The 24,615-nt window shown below is 35.9% G+C and overlaps 1 protein-coding gene across 1 annotated transcript; it reads left to right on the top strand.

Annotated features, from left to right (window-relative positions):
• The first annotated feature begins 22,701 nt into the window (after window positions 1-22,701).
• Window positions 22,702-23,947, top strand: LOC149258660 (uncharacterized). The gene is made up of 2 exons (XM_089372441.1): window positions 22,702-22,837; window positions 23,134-23,947. The coding sequence occupies exon 2, from the start codon at window positions 23,204-23,206 to the stop codon at window positions 23,678-23,680; it is 477 nt and encodes a 158-aa protein (XP_089228567.1). The 5' UTR covers window positions 22,702-22,837; window positions 23,134-23,203; the 3' UTR covers window positions 23,681-23,947.
• Window positions 23,948-24,615: the final 668 nt, after the last annotated feature.

Here is a 24,615-nt window from a genome sequence, read left to right as displayed (position 1 = left end):
AACATCGCAATGAAAGAAGTTTTGATGTAGGTGATTGGGTATTTTTACGGTTACATCCATACAAATTAATGTCCCTCAAGCAATTTATTTATGAGAAGGAAATGTTGACAATAGTACATGCACTTAAGAAATGGAAACCTTACCTAATGAGAAGACACTTCAAGGTAAAAATGGATCATGATAGTCTTAAATACTTTTTAGAAAAAATATTATCTTGAGAAGGACAGAAGAAATGGGTCACAAATATGTTGGGTTATGAATTTGAAATCATCTACAAAAAAGGGAAGCAAAATGTTGTTGCAGATGCACTCTTAAGAAAGGATGAGGGTGTGGAAGCATTGTTTTGTGCTATTTCTATTATCCAACTAGATTGGATAAATGAAGCAAGGGATGAATGGAAGAATGATGAAGAAGTGTGGCCACTCATTCAAAAGTTACAGAAGATACTAGTTCAAATAATATTGCCAGAACTTGACGAGGAAGGAAAAATCATATTGGAACCTAAAGCACTCACAGAAACAAGAAATCGACAGCTACGACATCAATCAATTTCAAAGTATCTCATCAAGTGGAAGAACTTACCCGTTGAAGATTCCACATGGGAGGATGAGAATTTTATACATAATCATCTAGAATTACTCAAGCGTTGAGAACAACACTTTTTGAAGGAGAGGGACATGTTAGGTCCCTATACTACTAGTGTAACCCCTTATTGTTACTAGTACAACCCCCTTATTATCTTGTTGTGCCCATGTAGTCCTCATATTGTTATTATTGTGCCCCATAGAAGCCCACTATTGTTATTGTTGTGCCTTTACATTATTATTATTATGTCGGCTCTAATTATATTATGACCCCTTAGACTTCTATATATAGAAAGGAGGCCTTGTCATTTGTATCATCCAAGAATTATTCATTTCTGTAATGTAAAGGAGGTTTCCCCCTCCAAGAGGCTAATTTCTAAGGCATTGATCTATCTTGTATATCTTTCTTTGAGTTGGTTTCATAACAACAACTCATTCACTTGTTTGTGTAGCTCATGTTCTTCCTTGAGTTGTTGCTTCAGCACATGCAACTCCTTCTTTGTTCCATTCTTTATCTTCATGCGATCGCACCGTCACCTCATAGCCCAAGTCTCCAAAGTTGCTTTCATCATTAGTGGATCTCCTTGAGCTTGCAACTTTATTCTGCCTCCATGTTGTCAACAACATTCATCTTGCATTCGTTGCATCCGCATGCTGCCTTCAGCTACTGTTCATGATGGTGCTCGATCTGATGTTGCTGTCGTCATATCTTGATGTCCTTGTCTACGAAAAACTTGATGTCTTCATGAGTGGGCAAGATCATAGAAACTTGATCAACTGCATCCCCAAGTGTGTTTTGAACGACGTCTTCGACTCTGCTCTCCTAGAAACCATTGTAACTATGCTGCTGAGAGGTAGGTAAACACATGTGATACCTGGAGACTTGGTAACACTCATGGCAAGAAATCTGTCAGTCGAAAACCAAAATGAACTTGGGGAATGACATAACACATACCTGGGAAACTGATAGGTAAGATTGCGTAATTTCTTCTAGGAGGCTTCGTGACTGGCTGCCAAAATTGTGCAAGAGGAAGTTTGGGCTGACTGGGGGGCAAGACTGGTTGTTGGATTTGTGCAATAAACAATCCAGACTGGCTACTGACTATTGGGATTGCGCAATGTGCAATTCTAGCTGGGAGTGACTGCAGGCTCAAGGACTACATTGCGCAATGTTCTGGGCCAGTAGTCACTATCCCTCAGAAATGCGCAAAATAGTCCTGGAGGATAGTGCCTGGGAAAAAATGCACATTTCTGGAGAGGAATACAAAGCCTTCCTTCCCCATATTGTGAAATGTTGTCTCAGTGAAGGCAGTGTGTGGGCCAAGGTTGGCCAGACACGCCGATGGGCAACTGAAAGCAAATATGAAAGTGAATGCATGGTGACACTAAGTGAAAGAAGAAGTGATTGGAAGTGCGTGCAAACATGAATGAAAGATTCAGTAAATAGATCAACATGCATGATGGTAAAGCGAGTCGCTGAATCGGCGATCGTTCCTGCAAAACAGTTTCATGCATACGACAGTAGTGAGATAGTAACGAAAAATGAAACAGTGCTAGTACTAGATAGTATGCATGTAAATGACATTAAGTGTTCAAAGAAATCAAGCAAACAACACTCATACAAGCGAAAACACAAAAGCGACAAAAATGATGAAAAAAGACAAGTTGAGGCCACTTAATCATGAATATTTGAGCCGGATGTGTCAAAGAGTCTTGGATATGTTGTGGGATGTTATAGATCCAAGATCGTTGTGTAAGAATGAGCTCTGATGCATCGAATAAATAAGTTTGGGCTTATGACACATATGCCAGAAATCTAGGAGAAAGCGACACTTGGAGGAAAGTTTCTAAATGAACTTTGCATGTAACCTCTAGCTACTAAAAATGGCTCCCTGAATCATTGGATACCTCTAGCTACTCATGCATGAAGCTTCTCAACTACTGGAAGGAAATGCGCTTTTCTGGTTCGGAGCAAGGCTGGCTACCCAGGATATTTGCACAATTTCTGGGCAGAACAACTGGCTGCTACATAATTCCTGGGCTGAGCAGCCCTGTTGGGGAAAATTGCACAATTTTCGTTGTGAGGGTTGAGTTTTAGAATTTTACAATTAGAGAGCCCAGTAGGCTGCTAGATAGGATTGCACAATTTTTGGAGGGACGGCTAGTTTCCCTCCAGAATTACGCAATTTCTTGGGGGATCTACTCAGCCTGCAGCTGGACCAAGTCCGGGTGAACAACCTATGAGGGGAATGCATCAAGCTATGATCGACGGGCTGCCCTTTTGCAAGAACAACATTGAAGCTTGTGTACTTCACTAAGCAAGACAAGGTGCTGTGAAAGGTTGGTAGGAAGGCTCCAAAACGAAGCTAAGGAAAATTTTTGGAGGGTGGTTGTAGCCACTACAACACGCAACAAAAATGACCCCATTTATGGTGCTTTATGGATATCACCCATCGTCCATCACATCATATATAAGAGACAATTCTAAGGTTTGGGTAGTGGAATATCACATTGAGTATTAACAGCAAGTTCTCCAACTCTTAAAAGGTAACCTGACTCTAGCATATAATTGAATGAAACAATAGGCATATCAGCATCACAATGAAATAAGTTTTAATGCCAATGGTTGGGTTTATTTATGACTACAAACATACAAACAAGTGTCCCTCAATCAAGAAGCAAAGGATAATAAATTATCACCCAATTATTATGGCCCTTACAAGGTGTTGCACAAGATTGGTACTATGGCATACAAATTGAAGTTTCCTCCATCTTCACGAGTACACCTATTGTTCCATGTTTCATTCTTAAAGAAGGTTATAGGTCATAAGCTTCTAGCTCAAACTATACTACCAAAAATTAACAAGGAAGGAAAAATCATATTGGAGCCTTAAACAATCACAAAAATAAGAATCTAGTAGGTACGGAATACTCTAATTTCAGAGTATCTCATTAAGTGGAAGAGCGTACTTGTTGAAGACTCCATGTGGGAGGATGAGTATTTTATTTAGAAGAGTCCATAAATGCTCAAGCGTTAAGGGAAACACTTTTTTAAAGGAGAGGGGCATCTTAGGTACCTATAATACTAGTGTAGCCCCAACATTGTTATTTGTGTGCCCCATTGAAGCCAATTGTTTTCATTTTTGTGCCCTTACATTATTATTTTTATGTAGGCCCTACATATATTTTTACCCCTTAGACTCCTATATATAACAAGGAGGTCCTGTAATTTGAAGCATCCAAGATTTATTCATTTATGTGATGTAAAAGGAGGTTTCCCCCTTGAAGATACTTATTTTTAAGTTATTGAACTATCTTTTCTTTTGATTTTATGATTTTGTTACATAAAGTAACGATGAGTCTTCTTATAGACTCGAAACATCGACACAAACAATGACAACCGTGGAATTGATTTCAAACTCTAATACTCATAAGAAGTACTTCGTTAGTTTGATTTAGACTTTTTTTTTTTTGAAAAAATGTAGTTAAACATTCTGTATTCTTTATAGTTATGATTAGTTGAATTTAGAAAGGTCAATATTATTTAAAATATTTTTAATGTGGGCATATGAAAGGCATTCTAAACAATGAAAACTTATTTTTCTCGTGTTTAAGAATTTTCTAATTCATTACTTTAATGTTGAATGTGTTAGATTTTATTTTTATTTTATCAATAGAAATTTTATTCTTTGAGCTAAATATGATAGATATTTTTAATCTCATATAGTCTTGTTAAAAAATGTTTACCTTAATTTTCCCTTTTCCTTTATTTCTTTATTAAATTGTGGATCTTCCTTAAATTTATGTCATAGAATTGTTAGTAATATTAATAATCTATTGAACATCCTCCTCTATTATCCAATGATGTAGTGAAGAATAGCACCTTTATGTCATCTCCACTAAATTTAGAAGTCAATTTGATTATTGTTTGAAGTAATTATAGGAAGTCTCTTCTATTCCATATTATTTGTCTTGTTCTTTTACATTAGGTACTAGTCATTACCAATGTTCTAAATCATTTAAATATCATCTTCTATAAAGAGAATAGGATAAGACATATTGAATTTTACTTTAAAGCTATAAATTATAAAAGTTTTTGGATTTGTTAACATTACTCAACTACTATCTAGATATGCTACAGCTTGAAGTTTACATCTATATAAAATTATGAAAGTGATCTGAGTCTCAAAAACAATATTCCTTTCTTCAGTGGATTTATGGTTTTTGAAGAAATAACTTTCTTATAGATTTATGGTTTTGGATTTATGATTTCTTCAGTGGATATCAATATCAAGATGTTTGTTAGAAAGTTATTATCACTGCCATACATAAAATTCGTGTAAGTAATTATATCATAACCATTTATTTACCCATGCTCACCAACATAACTCTGCTACAACATAAATATTTAACAATTAGTTGCTTATCATGTTCATCGGGACACATGATCATAAGAACAATATCATCTATAAAAATAAGAATAGTCATGATTATTCCAACTAAAGTGGCCCACTATAAATTGTTTTATCCAAGGATTGTTTCTTATCACTATAATTTATAAAAAGAAATTAAAACATATTTTTACTTAACCCTTATATTGTAATTAATTTCTTCCGACAAAATAATGTTGCTAGATATAAAAATAACATTGTTGTACAACCTGAAGAGTATCTAAAAATAACATTGTTGTACAACCTGAAGACAGATACTCTTAGACAAAAAAAAATATTAGTTTCTTCTAATCTATTTTAAAAGTCTTCATAAAACACGACGTTAAAATATTTTCTGAAATTAATGAAACAATATGGAAGAATGGTTTTATTATGACATCACTGATAATGTTAAATTTAACTAGAGATACTATATTTAAATGATAGCCTATAAAAACAATTTTCTATTTAGCTATGGTCTCATTATTGTTTAAAAATATGAAAAAGCTAGGCTTTAATTCCATTATTAATGGAAACTTGCTTTACTTGTATAATTGGATAACAACATATCCTATAATTTTACAATTTCTACCACCTTTAATGTAACTACCTTTGATTTGTCTTATGAAGTAAGACTCACTCGCTTTGTAATAAAAATGTGAATGTTGCAGTGAAATTAATAAATTAATAAATCTTTTTATTGTTTGTATTCTAGTCCTTCATGGAAATGGTATTAATTTCGTTTTTTGAAATAAAATTTATCTCCAAAACCTTTTAGAATCAACGGTATTAATTTTATTTTTTGAATCAGAATTTATCTCCAAAACCTTTTAGAATCCAATTTAGAAGGGCGTAAAATGTTTTCTTGCTTTGCACGGGTTCGCTCTCGCGTTCTCTCTAGATGGATGGATAGATAATTTTAATTAGAAGTTTGAACTATTTATAATGTCACTTTTTAATAACTGATTAAGATATTAAGTAGTTCTATTAAAATAATTTTCCAGTTTGAACTATTTATTATGTCACTTTTTAATAACTCATTAAAATATTAAGTAGTTGTATTCAAATAATTTTCCAATTTTGGTTGAGGGTGGTTAAGAAAAGAACATTCCCGGGTAACTCTTCTTTCCTTTTAAATGGAATTGATTGAGATATTCATTGTACCTAAAAGGCACATTAAGTTAATATGAAGAAGATTTCTAATGCTTTTTGTGCTTAACTAAGTTGATAAATATCTTTTAAAATTGACCGCAACAGATTTTCTAAATTAAAAAATAATATTTATTATAATAATAATAAAATAAATATATATATATATATATATATATATATATATATATATATATATATATATATATATTTTAATTAAAGGTGTTATAAAAAAAAATTAATTTTCAACCTGTTTAAGTGATTTGTTATTAATATTACAACTCACTATAAAAATATTGTATTATCACTTTAACGGATTGTTTTTTATATATTTTTATCTTATTTTTATATTTTTATTTGTTTATTTTTTTTACTTTCTAAAAGATCAATTTAGTTTTCTTTTATTTTCCTGAAGCACCTCCACCTATATATCGTTATTGATAGATCAGCTACTTGACTTATGTCCTGGTCATGAACTCTAATGGAGGGTTCGAAACGTTATGTGAAGTAAAATAATTATATATCCATTTTACATAAAAATAAAGTAAATATTTTCATTTTTAAATAAAGATGTATAATTTTTCAATTTTTAAAAAATATTTGAATATTGATTTAAACAATACCCATGTTAATCAATTTATCAAATATATATAGAGAAAGGGGGAATTAAAATATGGCGATAATAAAATGTTTTAATGTTCCAAAAAAATAATTGAATGTAAAAAAATTTAATTACTTCCTCATAAGAATAATAAGTAGATGTGCAATTCATTCAATTCTTGATATGAAATTAAGGTGTAATCTAATTAATAGGGGAAATGATTTGACCATGATAGTGATTCAATGTCCATATTAAGTTTAATATTTGAATGTGATGATGTATATATTATATATGGTTTAAAGAATAGGTATGTATATATTATATAAATAAATTGGAAAAAAAAATTATGTTTCTCATCTTTCTACATTTGACTATTTTTTTGGTATAATTTCTGGTCAATTTTATGTGAAATGCTATAAATAATTGTTGGTATTGATGATGATGATGATGATGATGGTTAACGTCCACTCAGACCAAATTGGTCTATCGGACCTACAATTTTCTTAATTTTTACTTGTCTGGCTCCTCGTCTTTCTTGGCGAGATTGGTGTTGTAGCTTTCTTTCTTTTCTCTACGGTCTTCCAACTTCCTTTGTCTTGCATCTCCTTCATCTCTTCTGGTTCTTGGGACATTGGCGTCTTAGCTTCGCGATCTATTGTGTTCGTTCTTTTGAAAATAGTCGGAGAAGAAGTTTGGTTTAGGAGATCTGCTTTGCTGTTAAATGAAGATTTATTTTCTGCGGTAATCAAATCCTCATAACTGTTGATTTGTTGGTGCGGGCTTTCTCCTTGCTTGTTTTGAGAGTTGCTTCCTTCTTCCTTGATTTCTTGTGACTCATTTTCTCTAGAATATTCTTCTTCTTTGATGACAGTGTAGTGTTCTTTTTGTGCTCCTTCCCACCATGTAGATCTGTGGTGGTTTTTTCTAGCAAAATTTTTCTCAGAGGCTTTTGGGCAATTTTTGGCTAGATGCCCCGTCTTAAAGCACGATCGACATCTGAAGAGGACACTTTCATAATCAAGCTTCTGGTTCCACACATAGTCTTTACTTGTTAGGTTTATTTCAGCTGGGAATCCGGCGCTGAAATCCATTTCCACACAGATGCGTGCATAGGTGGTTCTGGCAAATTCCTCTGTTTCTGGGCACCTGCAGTAAAATTTCCCAATTGCATCTCCGATGGCTTTTAGCGAGGAGAGATTCCAGAGATGCAAGGGTAGGCTTGGCAATCTCACCCAAACTGGTGCTGAGGTTATCACTGCTGTAGAGGGATCGAATGATGGGTTCCATGGCTTCATTAATAGGCCTGATTTTTCCCAAAACCAAGGGCCTGAGTCTAGAATTACAATTTTAAGCTGTGTAGACTCCAAAATCAATGTGCTCAAGAGCGTTTTCTACACAAAATCAATGTACTCAAGAGGATTTCAAGGCATTAAAAATTGCAATTTAACAATGGAAAATTACACATGGGTTACACATCACCAGTGCCCACACACACTCTCTCTCTAAAGAAAGCTTTTTACATCAAAACATTTGATACCTTTGGACATTTGCTATTTCCATACTTCAAATACTTCCATACTTAAAATGGATTTATATTAATTAAAACAAGTTAAGAATATTACAAAAGTATGATATAAATATCTAATTTTAATATTATTTATGAATAGAATTAATTGATCTTTTAAAACTTTTAGAAAAAAAACATATTTTTCTTTTAAACAAATATCAAGTAATTTTTCATTTCCAGTTTGCTTTTCTAATCATGGGAAAATGTAAATCAAGATTGTGTATAATCCAAAGGTTACTCATATTCTTTTTAAACTATCAAAGTTAACTATTTGATTATAATTAAAATGAGTAAAAAAATAAATATAACTAAAATGAATAAAAAAATAATATATTTACTATCAGAAAAATTAAATAAAATATTAAAATTAATAAATGAAACTCATCGCTATAAAAACAAAATAATTTTAATTAATTTAAAGAAATATATTATATCTCTATTATATAATGTTATTTTTATGGTTTATTAAATAAAATATAGATTTAAAATTTAAAAAAGAAATCATATATACATCATTCATATATATATTCACTCTGAAAAAAACTCTTTTTTTTTTTATCAAAATATGTGATATTTTTAGAGATTTTCTATTTTCATATTTAAGATAGATCTATATTGATTTTTACAAGTTAAGAATATTATAAAATTATGATATAAATATCTAATATTAATATTACTTATGAAGATTATTAATTCATCTTTTATAACTTTTAGAAAAAAAAACATATTTTCTTTTTAAACAAATATCAAGTAATTTTCATTCCTAGTTTGTTTTTCTAACCATGAAAATGTAAATTGAGATTAAAGATCTATAATTCGAAATGTTACTTATATTCTTTTTAAAGTATCAAAGTTAACTATTTGACTATCTGTACAAATATACAAATAAAATTAAAATGACTTAAAAAATAATATATTTATCTTGAGAAAATCTAAAATAAAATGATTGAAGATAATACATAAAAATCATCATCATAAAAATAAATCAATTTTAATTAATGTTAAACCACCCTAGTTTGGATTTACCAAGCCTCTAGAGGTGCAAAGGTTTGCACCTCCACAGATTGATCCCTCTAGGGGCTTGATAGATCCAGAGTTAAGATGGATCTATTCTCTTGTGAGGCCAAAGAAAATCTAACAAACATATGATTAATTTTATCAAAAATAGGTAAAATCATCTAACATTAATATAATCAATTTAAATATGTTAAATATGTTTGAATTAATCTGGTCATTTTCATTTTAAAATTTTAATTTTAAATTTTCTTAGTTACCTCAGTTTCTTGAGTGATAAATATTGTGAATAACTAATGTTGAAATAAAAATTTTGAATGTAAAGTGACAATGTAATAGTGTTGAATGATAGAAAATGTGAATAATAAGAATAGCATAAATTACAAATAGTCTTCATTGTGACTAATCTCAAACTAATTTCTTATAGTGATTAATCTCAAACTATTTTCTTATACTATTCTTATTGTTACCCTTGTTACTTTTGTGGTCTTTTCATATCAATTGTATGAAAATGACAGGTTAAACTGTAAACCATTTAAATCTTTAGCTCCATATATTGTAGTAAACATCATACCTTGTCTCTCTTTCTCTCCAATATTAATAGGTTGAATTACTATAACACAAAAATCAATGTACATTGTCAATAATTTTTTATGTTTACACTAAAATCAATACACAATATTAATCCAATCACCATAAAATTAATGCACCATCATACATCCAATTACATAAAATCAAAAATCAACATCTACACTGAAATCAATGCATCTAATGCAAGAAATCAAATAAGATTAGAAAACAACATTTACACTGAAATCAATGCATCTAATGCAAGCAATCAAATATGATTAGAAATCAACATTTACACTCAAATAAATGCATCTAGTGCAAGTAAGCAAATAGGTTTATAAACCAACATCTACACTGAAATAAATGCATCTAGTGCAAGTAAGCAAATAGGATTATAAACCAACATCTACACTGAAATCAATGAATCTAGTGCAAGCAATAAAATAGGATTAGAAATCACCATCTACATTGAAATCAGTGCATTTAGTGCAAGCAATAAAATAGTATTAGAAATCATTTATATTGAAATCAATGTATTTAGTTCAAGCAATCAAATATTATTAGAAATCAACATTTACATTGAAATCAATGCATCTATAGTTCAAGAAATCAAATATTATTAGAAATCAACATTTACATCGAAATCAATGCATCTCGTTGAAGTAATCAAATAGGATTAGAAATAATCTACATTGAAATCAATGCATCTAGTGCAAGAAATCAAATATCATTAGAAATCAACATCTACACTAAAATCGATGCATCTAGTGCAAGAAATCTAGTCCAATAAATCTTCTTCCCTCTCCCCCCTCGATCTATATCTATATCTCCCTCCATCTCTCCTATTGGTTGTGGAGCCTGATTATGTTTTGTATTCAAAGGTATCGCCGCATTCGACCCCAGTTCGAAATGGGGCGGCGTTGAATATTCACTGCAAGGGGGGTCCGGGGGGGGCAGCTGCGACCTTTTGGGAGCCCCCCCCCTGGTGGGGGGTTTTGGGGGAAGCGTCCCCGAAGTTAAGAATAGATGTAAAATTGCCTTGTAAAAGTATAGTAATTTCTAGTCAATTTGGGCCGTTCATTAGGCGGATGATCTGATGGTAGAAGTTATGTTTAATTTATGGTTTTTTTCCCTAGAAGGTAACCCCTCACTATATATGAGGGAGTTGTATTGTGTCTATGCATATCTGTATGAGTGAGGAAGAGAGAGGAGATTAAGAGAGAAGAGGGTGTTACAGCGGATCTGTTGTAGGTTGTATCTCTTCAGTTTGTTGGATAATATAATAAAAGAACGACTAGCTGTTTCTTCATGGACGTAGCCCAAACTGGGTGAACCACGTATATCTGTGTCTCTCTTTTTTTAAGCGTTTTATGTGTTTATATTTCTGCAATATTTTATGTGTTCCATTGCTCTGTAATATATAATTTTCTAACATCTCCTTCTTTGTCTCCCTATCTCAACACCCCAAACACACACGCTCTCTCACTCCATATCTATCAATCTCTCTATCCCTTCCTCTCTCTCCCCATCTCTCTCTTCTTCCCTCTCTTCACTTTCCATCTATATCTCTACCTCCCTTTGTCTCTCTATATCACCCCCAAAACATACACTCACTTTCTTCAATATATCTATCTATCCCTCCCTCCTCCTTTCCCTCTCTCTCTCTCTCTCTTCCCCTTCTCTCCCTCTCCGCCACTTCTATCTCTCCTCCCTCTTGTTGTCCCCTCTCCCTCTCTCTCCATCTTCCTTATCACTCCCTCTCTCTCTCCACCTTTAGCTCTATAATTCTTTCTTCTTACTGCCCTCTCTCCCCCTCAAACTCCATCTCTTTTTACCTCTCTCTCTCTCTCTAACTTTGTTACTATATCCTTCCCTCTCTCCTCTCTCCTTCTCTCCCCCATTCTCTCCATCTCTCCTTTTTTATCTCACCCCAAAGCATACACTCTCTCTCTCCATCTCTCCCTTGTCACTCCCTCTTTCTCTCCACTTCTCACTCTCTATGTATTTCTTCTTCCCTCCCTCCCTCTCTCCTCGCTCTCAATTCTACTCTCTCATACTTTCTCTCTCTCCCTTTCTCTCCTACCTGCATCTCTCTTCCCCCACACCTCTTTCTCTCTCTCTCTCTCTCTCTCTCTCTCTCTTTTCCCTCCAGTCCTCTCTCTTCCCCAACCACTATCATCCTCTCTCTCTCCACTTCTCACTCTCTATGTATTTCTTATTCCCTTCCTCTCTCCTCCTCTCTCTCAAGTCTTCTCTATCATACTTCCTCTCTCTCCCTTTCTCTCCTACCTCTGACCTAATATTCACCCTATGAGTGACATCAGTTAAAGATTTATTAAACTAAGGTATTACAGACTCATGTGCTGCTGTGTGTTATTGAAGCAATGGATCGATTCGATTTCCAATACACAGACAATAAAATGGAAATACAACAGATACATACAGTAATCAAACACAAAGACACAAGCAATTTTAATAAGGAGTTCACCCTATTCTCCAGGGCTACATCTCTGGTCCAGCTTTTAGTGGTGGCCTTGTTTTATTGTGCCTTTGGGCAGAGAATTTACAATTCAGGGACTCAATGTGAGTTCACCTGAAGCAGGTTTTTCTTGGCAGGGTGGTCCTTGGATTCCCCAAGCCACTGGAGTACACAGACTCTTCTTCTTCCTACCAGCTCTATGACCTTCTGGTCTACAATGGCAAGAGCCCAATGTGGTGCTCAGCCTAGACAGATCCTCTATGGGATGGCTTGAGTCTTCAAGCTCTCTGGTGCTCGATGTTGCCGCTGGTCAACTCAACCCTCTATCTTTTCTGCCTTGCTTTACTGTTCTCTGTGTTCAGTCCTCCTCTCAGGGTTCACTGTTCCACTTCTTTGTCTCTCAACTTCTGTCTAACTCAACTCTCCACTGACTAATTCGATTTCCTCTGTTCATGGCTTTAGCCATTCGATCCTTATGGATGTTCAGTTCCTCTTCCGCCTCTACCTCTTCCCCTTCTGCAGCTATGCTTGGAGTTCCCTTTTCGGTGTCATCATGAACGCTCAGGGAGTGGCCACTTGTCCTCCTCTAAACGGTGGCAGCATGCTTCATCATTTCATTTCTTTAGTTACATCATGGATGTGTTCTTCCTCCACCGTGGTGGTTAAACGGATTTCAAATCCCTTTAAAATGCAGCTTAATTCTCTGTCGATTCCACTTCTTCCCATCAGGCACGATCTCAGCTGTCCGATCTGGATCCTCCAGATCCTACGCCATACACACGTTTCACGCGGTTGACTTGCTCGACTGATAGCGTGTGATCAACAATGATTTTCTCTCACCTCCACCTGCCACGTGTCAATCGTTGTATGGGATCACTCTGCTTTCATCCAAAACCTCTTATCATTTAAGGATGTCCTGATCAAAACCATAGGTTTCCAGAGTATGGGTCCCGCCTTGTACGATTAGTGCTTTTTCCCTTTTTCCGCCCATAGTCCTCCAGTTCCCCCATGCGACTGAGTGCTCAAGCTTTTCCATTACGGCCCTGTTTGCCCAGCCCGCATAAGAAATAACCTCTTTTACCCATTCCGGGGCTCCCAGGGGCTACTTTGGCCTCCCGCGTAGTCTCCATGGGCCTTAGTTAGCACGCTTTGACCAAGGTCCTCGTTGCTCCACATTGGCTGCCATTGCCATTAGGTCACGGTGTCTTTGATAACTGTTATGGAATTCTTTAGAGATTTGTTTGACCTGATACAGTCATGGTTCTTTGACAGTCTTCTATGGATCTAATTCAGATCACGACCTTCCCACTGAAAAAGCTTTTGGACCACCAAAAGTTGGTTTTCAAGCATTGACTAAGTGAGGGTACCTACTGTTTTCTCACCTGTCCAATCTCAATCCACTTTGCACTGCTTGGCTTCGAACCTTTAAGCCCAATCCTGAGGTAATCAACATCTCCCCTGTGCGTCGTCCTCACCTTCCTGTTCAACACTGTTTCTTCCTACAACTCATTAAGGTATTCAGGTAGCAGGTCATCAATAAAAGGCAATTGACTTTGCTTTTCAGGGTCCTCAATCATTGAAGGTTCAAACAATCTCAAGCAATCTGTATTTACGACTGAGTAGATGTGCATGTAAGTTGGTATATCAAGGCGAAAATCATTTTCACCAATCTTTACAAGTATCCTAAAAGGTCCATACCTGATAGGCTTTAGCTTTTTACATTCACCTTGCATCCTGTCCTTGCTGATATACAACCAGACTTGGTCTCCAACTTGAAAACTATGCTCCATTTGATGCTTATCATGCCTTGCCTTGTACTTGGCCTGGCTCTTTTCCAGCTGTTCCTAAACTGCCTGGTAGATCTCCTGGATCTGTTCAATGAACCTAGTTGCCTTGTACACATCACTGTGTCCTTCAACCATGGTATCTTTACCAAAGACAAAGTCCAAAGGAGACCTTGGTATGAAACCAAAACAGGCCTCAAAAGGAGATATCTGTGTAGAAGAGTGTTTGGCTCTGTTGTAAGCATGCTGCACATAACACAAGTGTTCATCCCAAAGCTTAGGATGTTTGCTGCAATATCCTCTCAGTAACTGGATCATTGTCATGGTTACTACTTCTGTCTGGCCATCTGTTTATGGATAAAACGTTGTGCTTTTCTTCAGTTTGGTGTTCATCAGTTCCCACAGATTCAACCAAAACATCCCCACAAATCGGGTGTCTCGATCAGATACAATGGAAGTGGGTAATCCAAAATGAACCCATACATGTTCAAAGAATAATTTTGCAGTATGTTTAGCTGTAATCTGTTTACTACAAGGTATCAGAAAACACATTTTGTTGAACCTATCCACAACAAAATATAGATAATCATGACCTTTCCTATATTTAGGCAGTCCTCCCACAAAATCCATGGAAACACTTTCCCAAGGGTGAGAAGGAATTGGCAATGGAGTGTACAAGCTTAGTTTTCTATTGTTGGGCTTGATTTTAGCACACATGGCACACCCTCTTACATACCTAGAAACTGTCTCATTCATTTTCGGCCAATAGCAGAATCTTTGCAGCTGTGCAACTATTTTACTTACCCCAAAGTGACCTGATATCAGAGAAGTGTGTGCTTCCCTAATTATCTTTATCCTCTCAGTTTGTGGAATGCAAAGCTTCCCACAATGATATAAAAGTCGGTCCTTCACATGATAGTCCAATTCTTCTACTCTTTTGCCTTGACTCAAAGTTGCATATACATCTTTAAAGTCCATATCCTGAGCATATTGTTCAATGTAGCTTTCATGTAGCACTGAATTATGCTTAAGTATGGTAGATGCATTTATAATGGGTCTAGATAACATGTCTGCGACCTTGTTATGTATGCCCTTTTTATATTTGATGACTAAGTGAAACTATTGTAGAAACCCCATCCATCTGTAATGCATTGATTGCCGCAACTTAGTTTGGGAGTGTAGATATTGAAGTGGTTGATGATCAGTATGTATTACTGTCTCTTTTCCCATTAAATAATGTTTCCACTTTTTCACACTCCGAACTAATGCATACAATTCTTTATCATATGTAGTATAGTTAACTACTGCAGGATTAAAAGTCTCAGAATGATAACATATGGGTTTAACGTGCTGTGTCAACACTGATCCCATGGCATAGTCACTGGCATCAGTTTGGATCTCAAATGGTCTTTGTAAATTAGGCAGTGCTAGTACAGGTGCTATACTAATTTTCTCTTTCAATGTGTTGAAGTCTTTCTGATGTTTGCCTCCCCATTGAAACACCTTATTCAATCCTGTTAAAGATTGTAAGGGAGCTGCAATCGAGGAGAAGTTAGAGATGAACTTCCTCCAATATTGTGTTGCTCCTAAGAAGCTTCTCACTTCTGTAGCAGACTTGGGTTTAGGCTAGTTCACAATGATTGCCACTTTAGAGGGATCCATTTTAAATTCACCTCCCCCTACTATATGACCCAAGTAGTTTAGAGATGTTTTGCCAAATTCACATTTTGAGAGCTTAACATTCTCTTTTCAAAACATCCAATGTCTGCTTAACTTGCTTTAAATGTTCTTCCCACGTTTTACTAAAAATTAGAATGTCATCCAGATACATAATAACAAAATCATTAAGAAAAGGTCTGAGTACATCATTCATTAATCTCATGAAAGTAGCAGGAGCATTGGTCAAGCCAAAAGGAATAACCAGCCATTCATACAATCCATGCTTTGTTTTGAAAGCAATCTTCCATGCATCTTGCTCTGCGACTCTAACCTAATGGTATCCACTGTGCAAATCTAGCTTGGTGAAATAAACAACTTCTTTTAATTGATCTAGAAGATCATCTATGCGAGGAAGGGGATAACAATTTTTTATTGTTATCTTATTCAATGCTCGGTAATCAATGCACATTCTCCACGAGACATCTTTCTTCCTCACCAAAACGATTGGTGACCCACATGGTGATGTTTCAGACGTGATGAATCCTTTCTTGAGCAACTCCTACACCTGCTTCTTGATTTTAGCATTCTCTAAAGCAGACAACTTATACATCCCAATGTTAGGCAACAGAACATCCTATTGCAAAATAATATCATGTACTATTCCCTTTTGGGTGGCAAACCTTTAGGTTCTTGAAACAAGACATCATATTCTGAAACAACCTTTTCTATATCAGCTTGCTGTTCAGCATTACTGCCCAAAGGAATTATGTCTAACTCAACCTCATCTACAAATGTTGACCCAAAAGAAAACTTGAGTTTCCATTGTCTAGTCACTTGTAGTTGTGCTTTATCATTCAACCATCCTAATGGGTATGGTTTCTTGTGAGGTGTAGTCGCTAATCCCAATTTCTTTACAATTGCTTCAGAAATTAGATTTACTTGTGAGCCACTATCAAACAAAGTATCAATCTTTTGATTTTTGGAAATAACTCGAATATGGAAAAGATCATGTCTTTTTCTCTCATTTTCTTCATCAATAATAGATTGAGTAGAATTACTAGTAGATGCTTTAGAATTCTTACCTTTTATACCTGTGGCTGCTATAGTTGTTTCATCTCCCAAGTCTGACCCCAAATCTTTCTGAATAACTACAACTGTCTTCTTCTTCTTGCCCTCGGACTTCGTAGGTCTTAGCTCTAGATGCAGAATCCAACAATGCTCATCATCATGCCCCTCCTTTTTATAGTGAGTGCATGAAGCTTTAGCTTTCTGTGCAGTGTTAGCCTTCCTTGCTTTCCACTTCTTCTTTCTTTTCTCCTTGCTCTTGCTTACAATGGGTTGGGATGGTCCCCCAACTTCTGGATTGCCATTATTTCCTCTAGCTTCTAGATGAGTAGCTTGTACAGATACCTCATCTATACTAGTGGGATTAAACATGAGGATGGTATGCCTCATGTAGTTGTGTAGACCGCCAATGTACTTCAAAAGAGTCTCTGGTGAGTCTAGTGAGATACCCAACATCAATGCTCTCTTTCCGAACTATTCAGTATACCCTTGCACACTTTTCCCTTTCAACTGGCGAAGAGTTTGCCAACTCATCATGGCTTGTTGCATGTAGGCCAATAGATAGAACTGCCTTTTGATTGAAAAAACAAAGTCACTCCAGACAGAGATGGTCTTACCATGTCTTTTCGTATCAACTTGGGTTCTGCCTTCCCACCAAACCAAGGCAGTGCCTCCTAGGCGTAGGCTTGCCAGCTAAACCTTACTCTTGTCTAAGTTTATGTTCTGTACCCTGCAATACACATCAATTTGTCTAATCCAATTGTCCAACTTTTCATCATTTAGCTCTCCATCATATATAGGAAAATCAAATTTAACATATAACTTAATCAAAGATACTTTCTTATTATTCACAGGGCTACTAGGAGGTGTGAGAAAGCTTTCCTCTTTCCCCTTTCCTTTGGAGTTTTCATGGAAGTGAGACTCATCTTCTTATTTCTCTTGCTTAGAGCCTGATACATCTTCCACCTTTTGCTTTCTAAAGTCTCTGTACATTTATTCAACCATAGACTTTATAGCTAGGAAACTCTCTATGAATTAAGGGTCTGGCCCTACAGAACCTTCTTCTGACATTGTCTTTCGAGAATGGACTCTCCCAATTTCAGGATTAGTTTCCACCAACTCTCCTTCTCCTTATTTGAGCGTTGATCTTACAAGCATTCATAGCTAAACCAACACAAGTTTGTCTAACCGTACAGCCTAGAGCTATGATACCACTTGATCTAATATTCACCCTATGAGTGACATCAGTTAAAGATTTATTAAACTAAGGTATTATAGACTCATGTGCTGGTGTGTGTTCTGTGTTATTGAAGCAACGGATCGATCAGATTGCTAATACACAGACAATAAAATGGAAAGATAGCAAAGAAATACAGTAAGCAAACACAAAGACACAAGCAATTGTAATAAGGAGTTCACCCTATTCTCCAGGGCTACATCTTCGATCCAGCTTTCAATGGTGGTCTTGTTTTATTGTGCCTTTAGGCAGAGAATTTACAATACAGGGACTCAGTGTGAGTTCACCTAAAGCAGGTTTTACCTGGCAGGGTGGTCCTTGGATTCCCCAAGCCACTGGAGTACACAGACTCTTCTTCTTCCTACCAGCTCTGTGACCTTCTGGTGTATAATGGAAAGAGCCCAATGTGGTGCTCAAACCAGATAGATCCTCTATGGGAGGGCTTGAGTCTTCAAGCTCTCTGGTGCTCGATGTTGCTGCTGGTAACCTCGGCCCTCTGTCTCTTTTGCCTTGCTTTACTGTTCTCTGTGTTTAGTCTTCCTCTCACGATTCATTGTTCCACTTCTTCATCTCTCGACATTTGTCTAACTCAACTCTCCACTAACATATTCGACTACCTCTGTTCATGGCTTTAGCCATTCGATCCCTATGCATGTTTGTTTCCTCTTCCGCCTCTACCTCTTCCCCTTCTGCAGTTGCACTTGGAGTTCCCTGTTCGGCATCACCATGAATGCTCAGGGAGTGGCCACTTGTCCTCCTCAAAACGATGCCAACATGCTTCATCAGTTCATTTCTTCAGTTACATCGTGGATGCAGTCTTCCTCCACCATGGTGGTCAAATGGATTTCAAATCCCTTTAAAACGTGGCTTAATTGCATGTCGATTCCGCTTCTTCCCATTGGGCACGATCTCAGCCGTCCGATCTGGGCCCTCCAAATCCGATGCCATACACACATTTCGCGCGGTTGACTTGCTCGACCGATAGCACACGATCAATGGCGGTTTTCTCTCACCTCTGCTTGCCATGCGTCAATCATTGTATGGAATCGCTCCACTTCCATCCAAAACCTCTTACTGTTTATGGGCGCCCTGATCAAAACTGCCGGTTTCTAGAGCGTGGGTCCCGCTTTGTATGATTAGTGCTTTTTCCCTTTTTCCACCCGCGGTCTTCCAGTTCCCCCATGCGACTGAGTGCTTGGGATTTTCCATTATGGCCCTGTTCACCTAGTGATGCGCGATTAGTGCATCAAAAATCACCTCTTTTTCCCATTCCGGGGTTCCCAGGGGCTACTTTGGCCTCCCGCATGGTCTCCATGGGCCTTGGTCAGCGTGCTTTGACCGAGGTCCTCATTGTTCCATGTTGGCTACTATTTCCACTGGTTCAGGGTGTCTTTCATCGTTGTTCTGGAATTCTTTAGAGATTTGTTCGACCTGATACAGTCATGGTTCTTTGACAATCTTGTATTGATCCAATTCGGATCAACCTCCCTCTCTCTTCCCCTATCCCTCTCTCTCTCTCTCTCTCTCTCTCTCTCTCTCTCTCTTTGCCTTCCAATCCTCTCTCTTCCCCCATCACTCTCATCCTCTCTCTCTCCACTTCTCACTTTCTATGTATTTCTTCTTCCCTTCCTCTCTCCTCCTCTTTCTCAAGTCTTCTCTGTCGTACTTCCTCTCTCTCCCTTTGTCTCCTACCTCCCTCTCTCTTCCCCCATCCCCCTCTCTCTTTCTCTCTCTTTGCCCTCCAATCCTCTCTCTTCCCCCATCACTCTCCTCTCTCTCTCTCTCTCTCTCTCTCTCTCTCTCTCTCTCTCTCAATTATGTTACTATAACCCTCGCTCTCCCATTCTCTCTCCTTCTCTCCCCCCTTCTCTCTATCTCTCTTTCTTTGTCTTTTTATCTCACCCCTAAACATACACTTTCTCTCAACATCTCTCCCTCGCAAATCCCTCTCTCTCCACTTCTCAGTCTCTATTTCTTTCTTCTTCCTTCCCTCTCTCCTCCTCTCTCTCATCCTTTCTCTCTCTCCATTTCTATCCTACCTTCCTCTCTCTTCCCCCATCTCTCTCTCTCTCTCTTCATCTCACTATCTCTCTCCCTCTCTCCTTCTCTCTCTGCCTCTCTTACCCTTCTCTACCTCTCACACTCATCTTCCTCTCTCTATATTCATTCCTCCTCTCCCCTATCCTTAAGTTTATCTCCATTTCTCCCTCGTCACTTGTCACTCCCCCTATCTCTCCACCTCTATTGCTCTATGTCTTTGTTCTTCCCTCCCATATATATCTAGAGTTAATATATATAATGATATATTAATATATATTATAATATAACAAATTTAATATTGTATTAATCCAAAGTTATTAAATTTAATAATATTAATATTATAATATATTAATATGAATATTAGATTTAATAACAATAATATTAATCTTTTAATATTAATATTAGGGTTAATAATAATTTTTTTTGCATGGTATTAATAAAAATTTGGCCCATGGTATTTGGCCCATAGGCTTCACTTAAATAAACCTCTTTTTTGAGTGTTAGTAAGTATAAAGAGGTTTATGGAGTAAATATAAAAAGAGGTTTTATTTATTTACCATACCTCTAGTTTATTTATATTTTTATTTATTTATCATATCTCTTTTATTTACCATGGTATTTGGCCCATAGGCTTGGTATATAATTAGATGTTGATTTCTAATCTTATTTGATATATTTTTATTTATTTATCATACCTCTTTATACATTTTTTTATATTTATTTATTTACCATACCTCTTTTATAAATATGGTATTTGGCCAATGGTATTATTAATTATTTCTCCCATAGTATTTGAGGCATATGCTTGACCTAAATAAAACATATAAGGAGGTTTATGGAATAAATATAAAAAGAGGTTTTATTTATTTGCCATACCTCTAGTTTATTTATATTTTTATTTATTTACCATATCTTTGGAGTAAATATAAAAAAAAGTTTTATTTATTTACCATACCTCTAGTTTATTTATATTTTTATTTATTTACCATAAGAGTGTTAGTAAACCTCTTTATATTTTAAATTTATATGCTAATTTTACATACTAATAATTAGATCGATTTTACATGTTTACATTTTTTTTATGTGAGATCTACCCCATAGTGGGTTGTTGACATTTACATTTACATTTTTATGTGAAATCTACCCCATACTAGATTGTAGAGAGCTTCTTTGACACAAAAATAAATATATTTGTCGTTGTTTTTGTTATTTATTAACGAAATATAAATAACAACATTAAAAAAAATAATCACATACAATTTTGAAAAGTTTGCTTAAAACATAAAAACGAAATATGACCAAAAGCTTACTTAAAAAAAACATGCCATTTAAATGTTGTGGGGAAAATATGTTTTACTTTTTTAAAGACACTGTTCATGTATCGTTGAAAAAATCGTCCATAACATGAAAATGAAATGTCGGAAACAAAGACCTGCCATGAAATGTCGGAAACAGAAACCTGCCTTATCACTTTAACGGTGTAGACAAAAGGCATGTCATTTATATGTTATTTGGAAAAAAAAAAACATATGATTTCTAACAGAAAGCCTGCCCGTTAAACTGACAAATTCGTCACTACGAACATATTACTTTAATGTAATAGACAAAAATTCTGCCACTTTCGGTTGTGGACAAAAGTTCTATCACTTCGAGATTAAGGATTGTGGACAAAAATACATGTCATTTTAATATTTCAAACCAAACCAGAAAATATTTTCACTTCAACGTTGTAGGAAAAAATAAATGCCCTATGATTTTAGTGGTCTCCACAAAAACTTTTCATTTCAACGTTGTTGGAACAAAAAATGCCCTGCGATTTTAGTGGTCTCCAGAAAAACCTTTCACTTCAACGTTGCTGGGAAAAAAAAATGCCCTGTGATTTTAGTGGTCTCCACAAAAACCATGGCAATGACAAAACCAATCAATTTAATGTTCTGTAAAGCAAACCCATCACTGTAATGCCTTGAAAAAACTCACTTTAGTGTCTCGGAAAAATGGAACACCCCTTACCTAACCTCTAAAAGGCACTTCGAAAAGGTGCAAGGCTTTCTGATTGAATGGTGCATCAATGCAAAGAAATGCAATGAATATTCTCCACTTATGTGGATCCATGGAAATCACACTACAAAAGTGAAATTCAGTATCTTTCAGAATGGAGAACAACCCTACACCTGACGAACTTGCAAGTATTAAATGCATAGAGTACGGTGACCAAGAACAAGGGACAGAGATGGGAATTTAATAAATTACTATTACAATGGTTGGATTGTCGGATTATTGCACATCGTTTTCTGACTGGTATAGGTTATCGTTATCTTTGAACGGTTTTTGGAATCATTTCAGAGTTGACTGACTGCATGAATGGCTCAGGAAAAAATTAGGGTTTATTCCCCGTTGCTGTTGCTGTAATTCCTCCTATTCTTCTCAATCCTGATTCCCCATTCCTCACCAACCAGTCTACATTTCACACGCCACACTGGCATGTTTCACGAGTTCGTAAGCTCTTCTTATTGTCCGTTGGACTTGGTCCCAAATATCCCTCATTAAAGCAGCTTTTATGCGACATGATATTATTGGTTGCTGAGCTCATTGTCCTCTGATTCCATTTCTGTTCAATTGGTCTCACGATCAGCCATAGCTGATTGACTTAATCACATGGTGGGCTATATTCGCCTTCCACTTCCTCCCCTATTCTTGACCTGATTGCCTGCTCAGAACACAATCTCTAGGCTATACTTTCAGACTGTAGATTGAGTGGTTTATCCAGTAGATTTCAATCAGGGAGCAATTTCATGTTTCGAAGAGATTTTATATACTAATTTGGTGTCTGGCTTAGCTACTACTTTCAAAATAGATTACTATATTATATGTAAATTTGTAATTTCAAAGTAATCTTGCTTTTTACAGATGATTCTTTGATTGATATACTGACTTCTTTGTTCAAATCTGTAAAGGGATTCTGGTTCAGGCAAGTGGGATCAACCTAATGGTATTGGAGTTCATGTTATAATTGAAATCACGGGGATGAGTTCTGATCTTACTGTCAATCCAACAACTGCTAGCAAAAGGAAAGTCGACGATTCATTCGATATTGAGGACATGGTGTTCCCGCTATTGAAACCGATTGTCACAGGCCGCCCTGATCCGAGAACCAAGATGTCATGTTCGCACGAGCAGCAGAAGAATGATAGTCTGCAGGATATGGTTGAAGTTACAGTGGAGAATGAGCTACTGGCTATGGAAGATCAAGATGGCTGCAAAACGCCAAACTCAAAGGAGAACAAGATACCCAAAGTTGTTAATTGTCCTCTTGCGCCGAGAAAACCTAGAGTAAAGCCGAGGAGGAGCACTTCATCTCTTCCCCAAGGTTTCTTTTTCTTTCCTCCGGATTTGGATTCAGCGTTCATTGTGTGCAGAGTGAGCCCCCCCAGGGAAAAACTGCACTGGCCTAAGAGGATATCGGGGCTTAAATTTGAACAGAAAGGAGGGCATCACATCTAACCATGTGGGTGATTCTTTCTTACTCGCTCAGACCTGTCTGTAAGCTATTTGATGGCACTTTAGTATTTCAGAGTGAGAAAATAAATCAAGAAACTCATCTTAAAAGATCTAGGAACTATTTTATATAGGGTTTTACTGTAGCCGAGTGTTTTAGGGCTTGTCTCTTACTTTGGTTTGTATGGCATGGCCAGTTTGCCAATATTATGATAGTTTGATATATATTTAATTCAATCCATTGTAGGATCGGAGCAATATTGAACATCAATGAAGTAAATGTTGTTGTAGAAGCAGTGGTAGTACTTGTTTCGCATTTGACTGGTTCAATGTCATTATGTATCTGATCTGGATTTCTAGATAATGAAATACTGTATACACTTGTTCCAACAAATATCATATCAGTTCTTAATGGTAATGTTTCATAGTTAATATAGTTTAATGAAAAAATGATTTAGTATATTGATTTTATAATTATTACTAAAATTTAGATTTTAAGATTTTAAATTTGTAAGTTTAAGATGTTTAATTTAGTGAAACAGGTGGTTGGGCAGTTCCTAAAATGCCATGGATGGAAAGGATCTGCCATATATGTGAGAATAGGAACATTGAGGATGAAAACCACTTTCTCTTAGAGTGCCCGGCGTACAACCACATTACATCTCAGTTTCACAATCTTTGTTACAATACTGACCTTAGCCTTTTACAATGAATTATAGTGAGGTCCGGAGGGTTCTCTCCAAGCTTTTTGAGTATAGAAATAAAATCTTAAATGAAAATAAATAATTTGTTTCTTTAGATCTGATAGACCATTGTTTTGCGACGACGTTAACCACCATCATCATCATCATAAAATTTAAGTAATTCTAGATATTTTTAGAGATTTTAAATTTATTTATATTTTGAAAAACAAAAAATCATAATTTTTTGAAAATTATATA

The sequence above is a fragment of the Pinus tabuliformis genome, chromosome 6 (genome assembly GCF_031772625.1).
Source record: "Pinus tabuliformis cultivar Carrire ecotype Pingquan chromosome 6, CPIR1, whole genome shotgun sequence".
NCBI lineage: Eukaryota > Viridiplantae > Streptophyta > Pinopsida > Pinales > Pinaceae > Pinus > Pinus tabuliformis.
Note: the sequence above shows the minus strand (reverse complement) of the source record. Positions and strands in the feature narration are given on the sequence as shown.

Coding starts and splice junctions, on each gene's coding strand:
- LOC149258660 (XM_089372441.1), top strand. CDS start 23,204: ATGAGTTCTGATCTTACTGTCAATCCAACAACTGCTAGCAAAAGGAAA.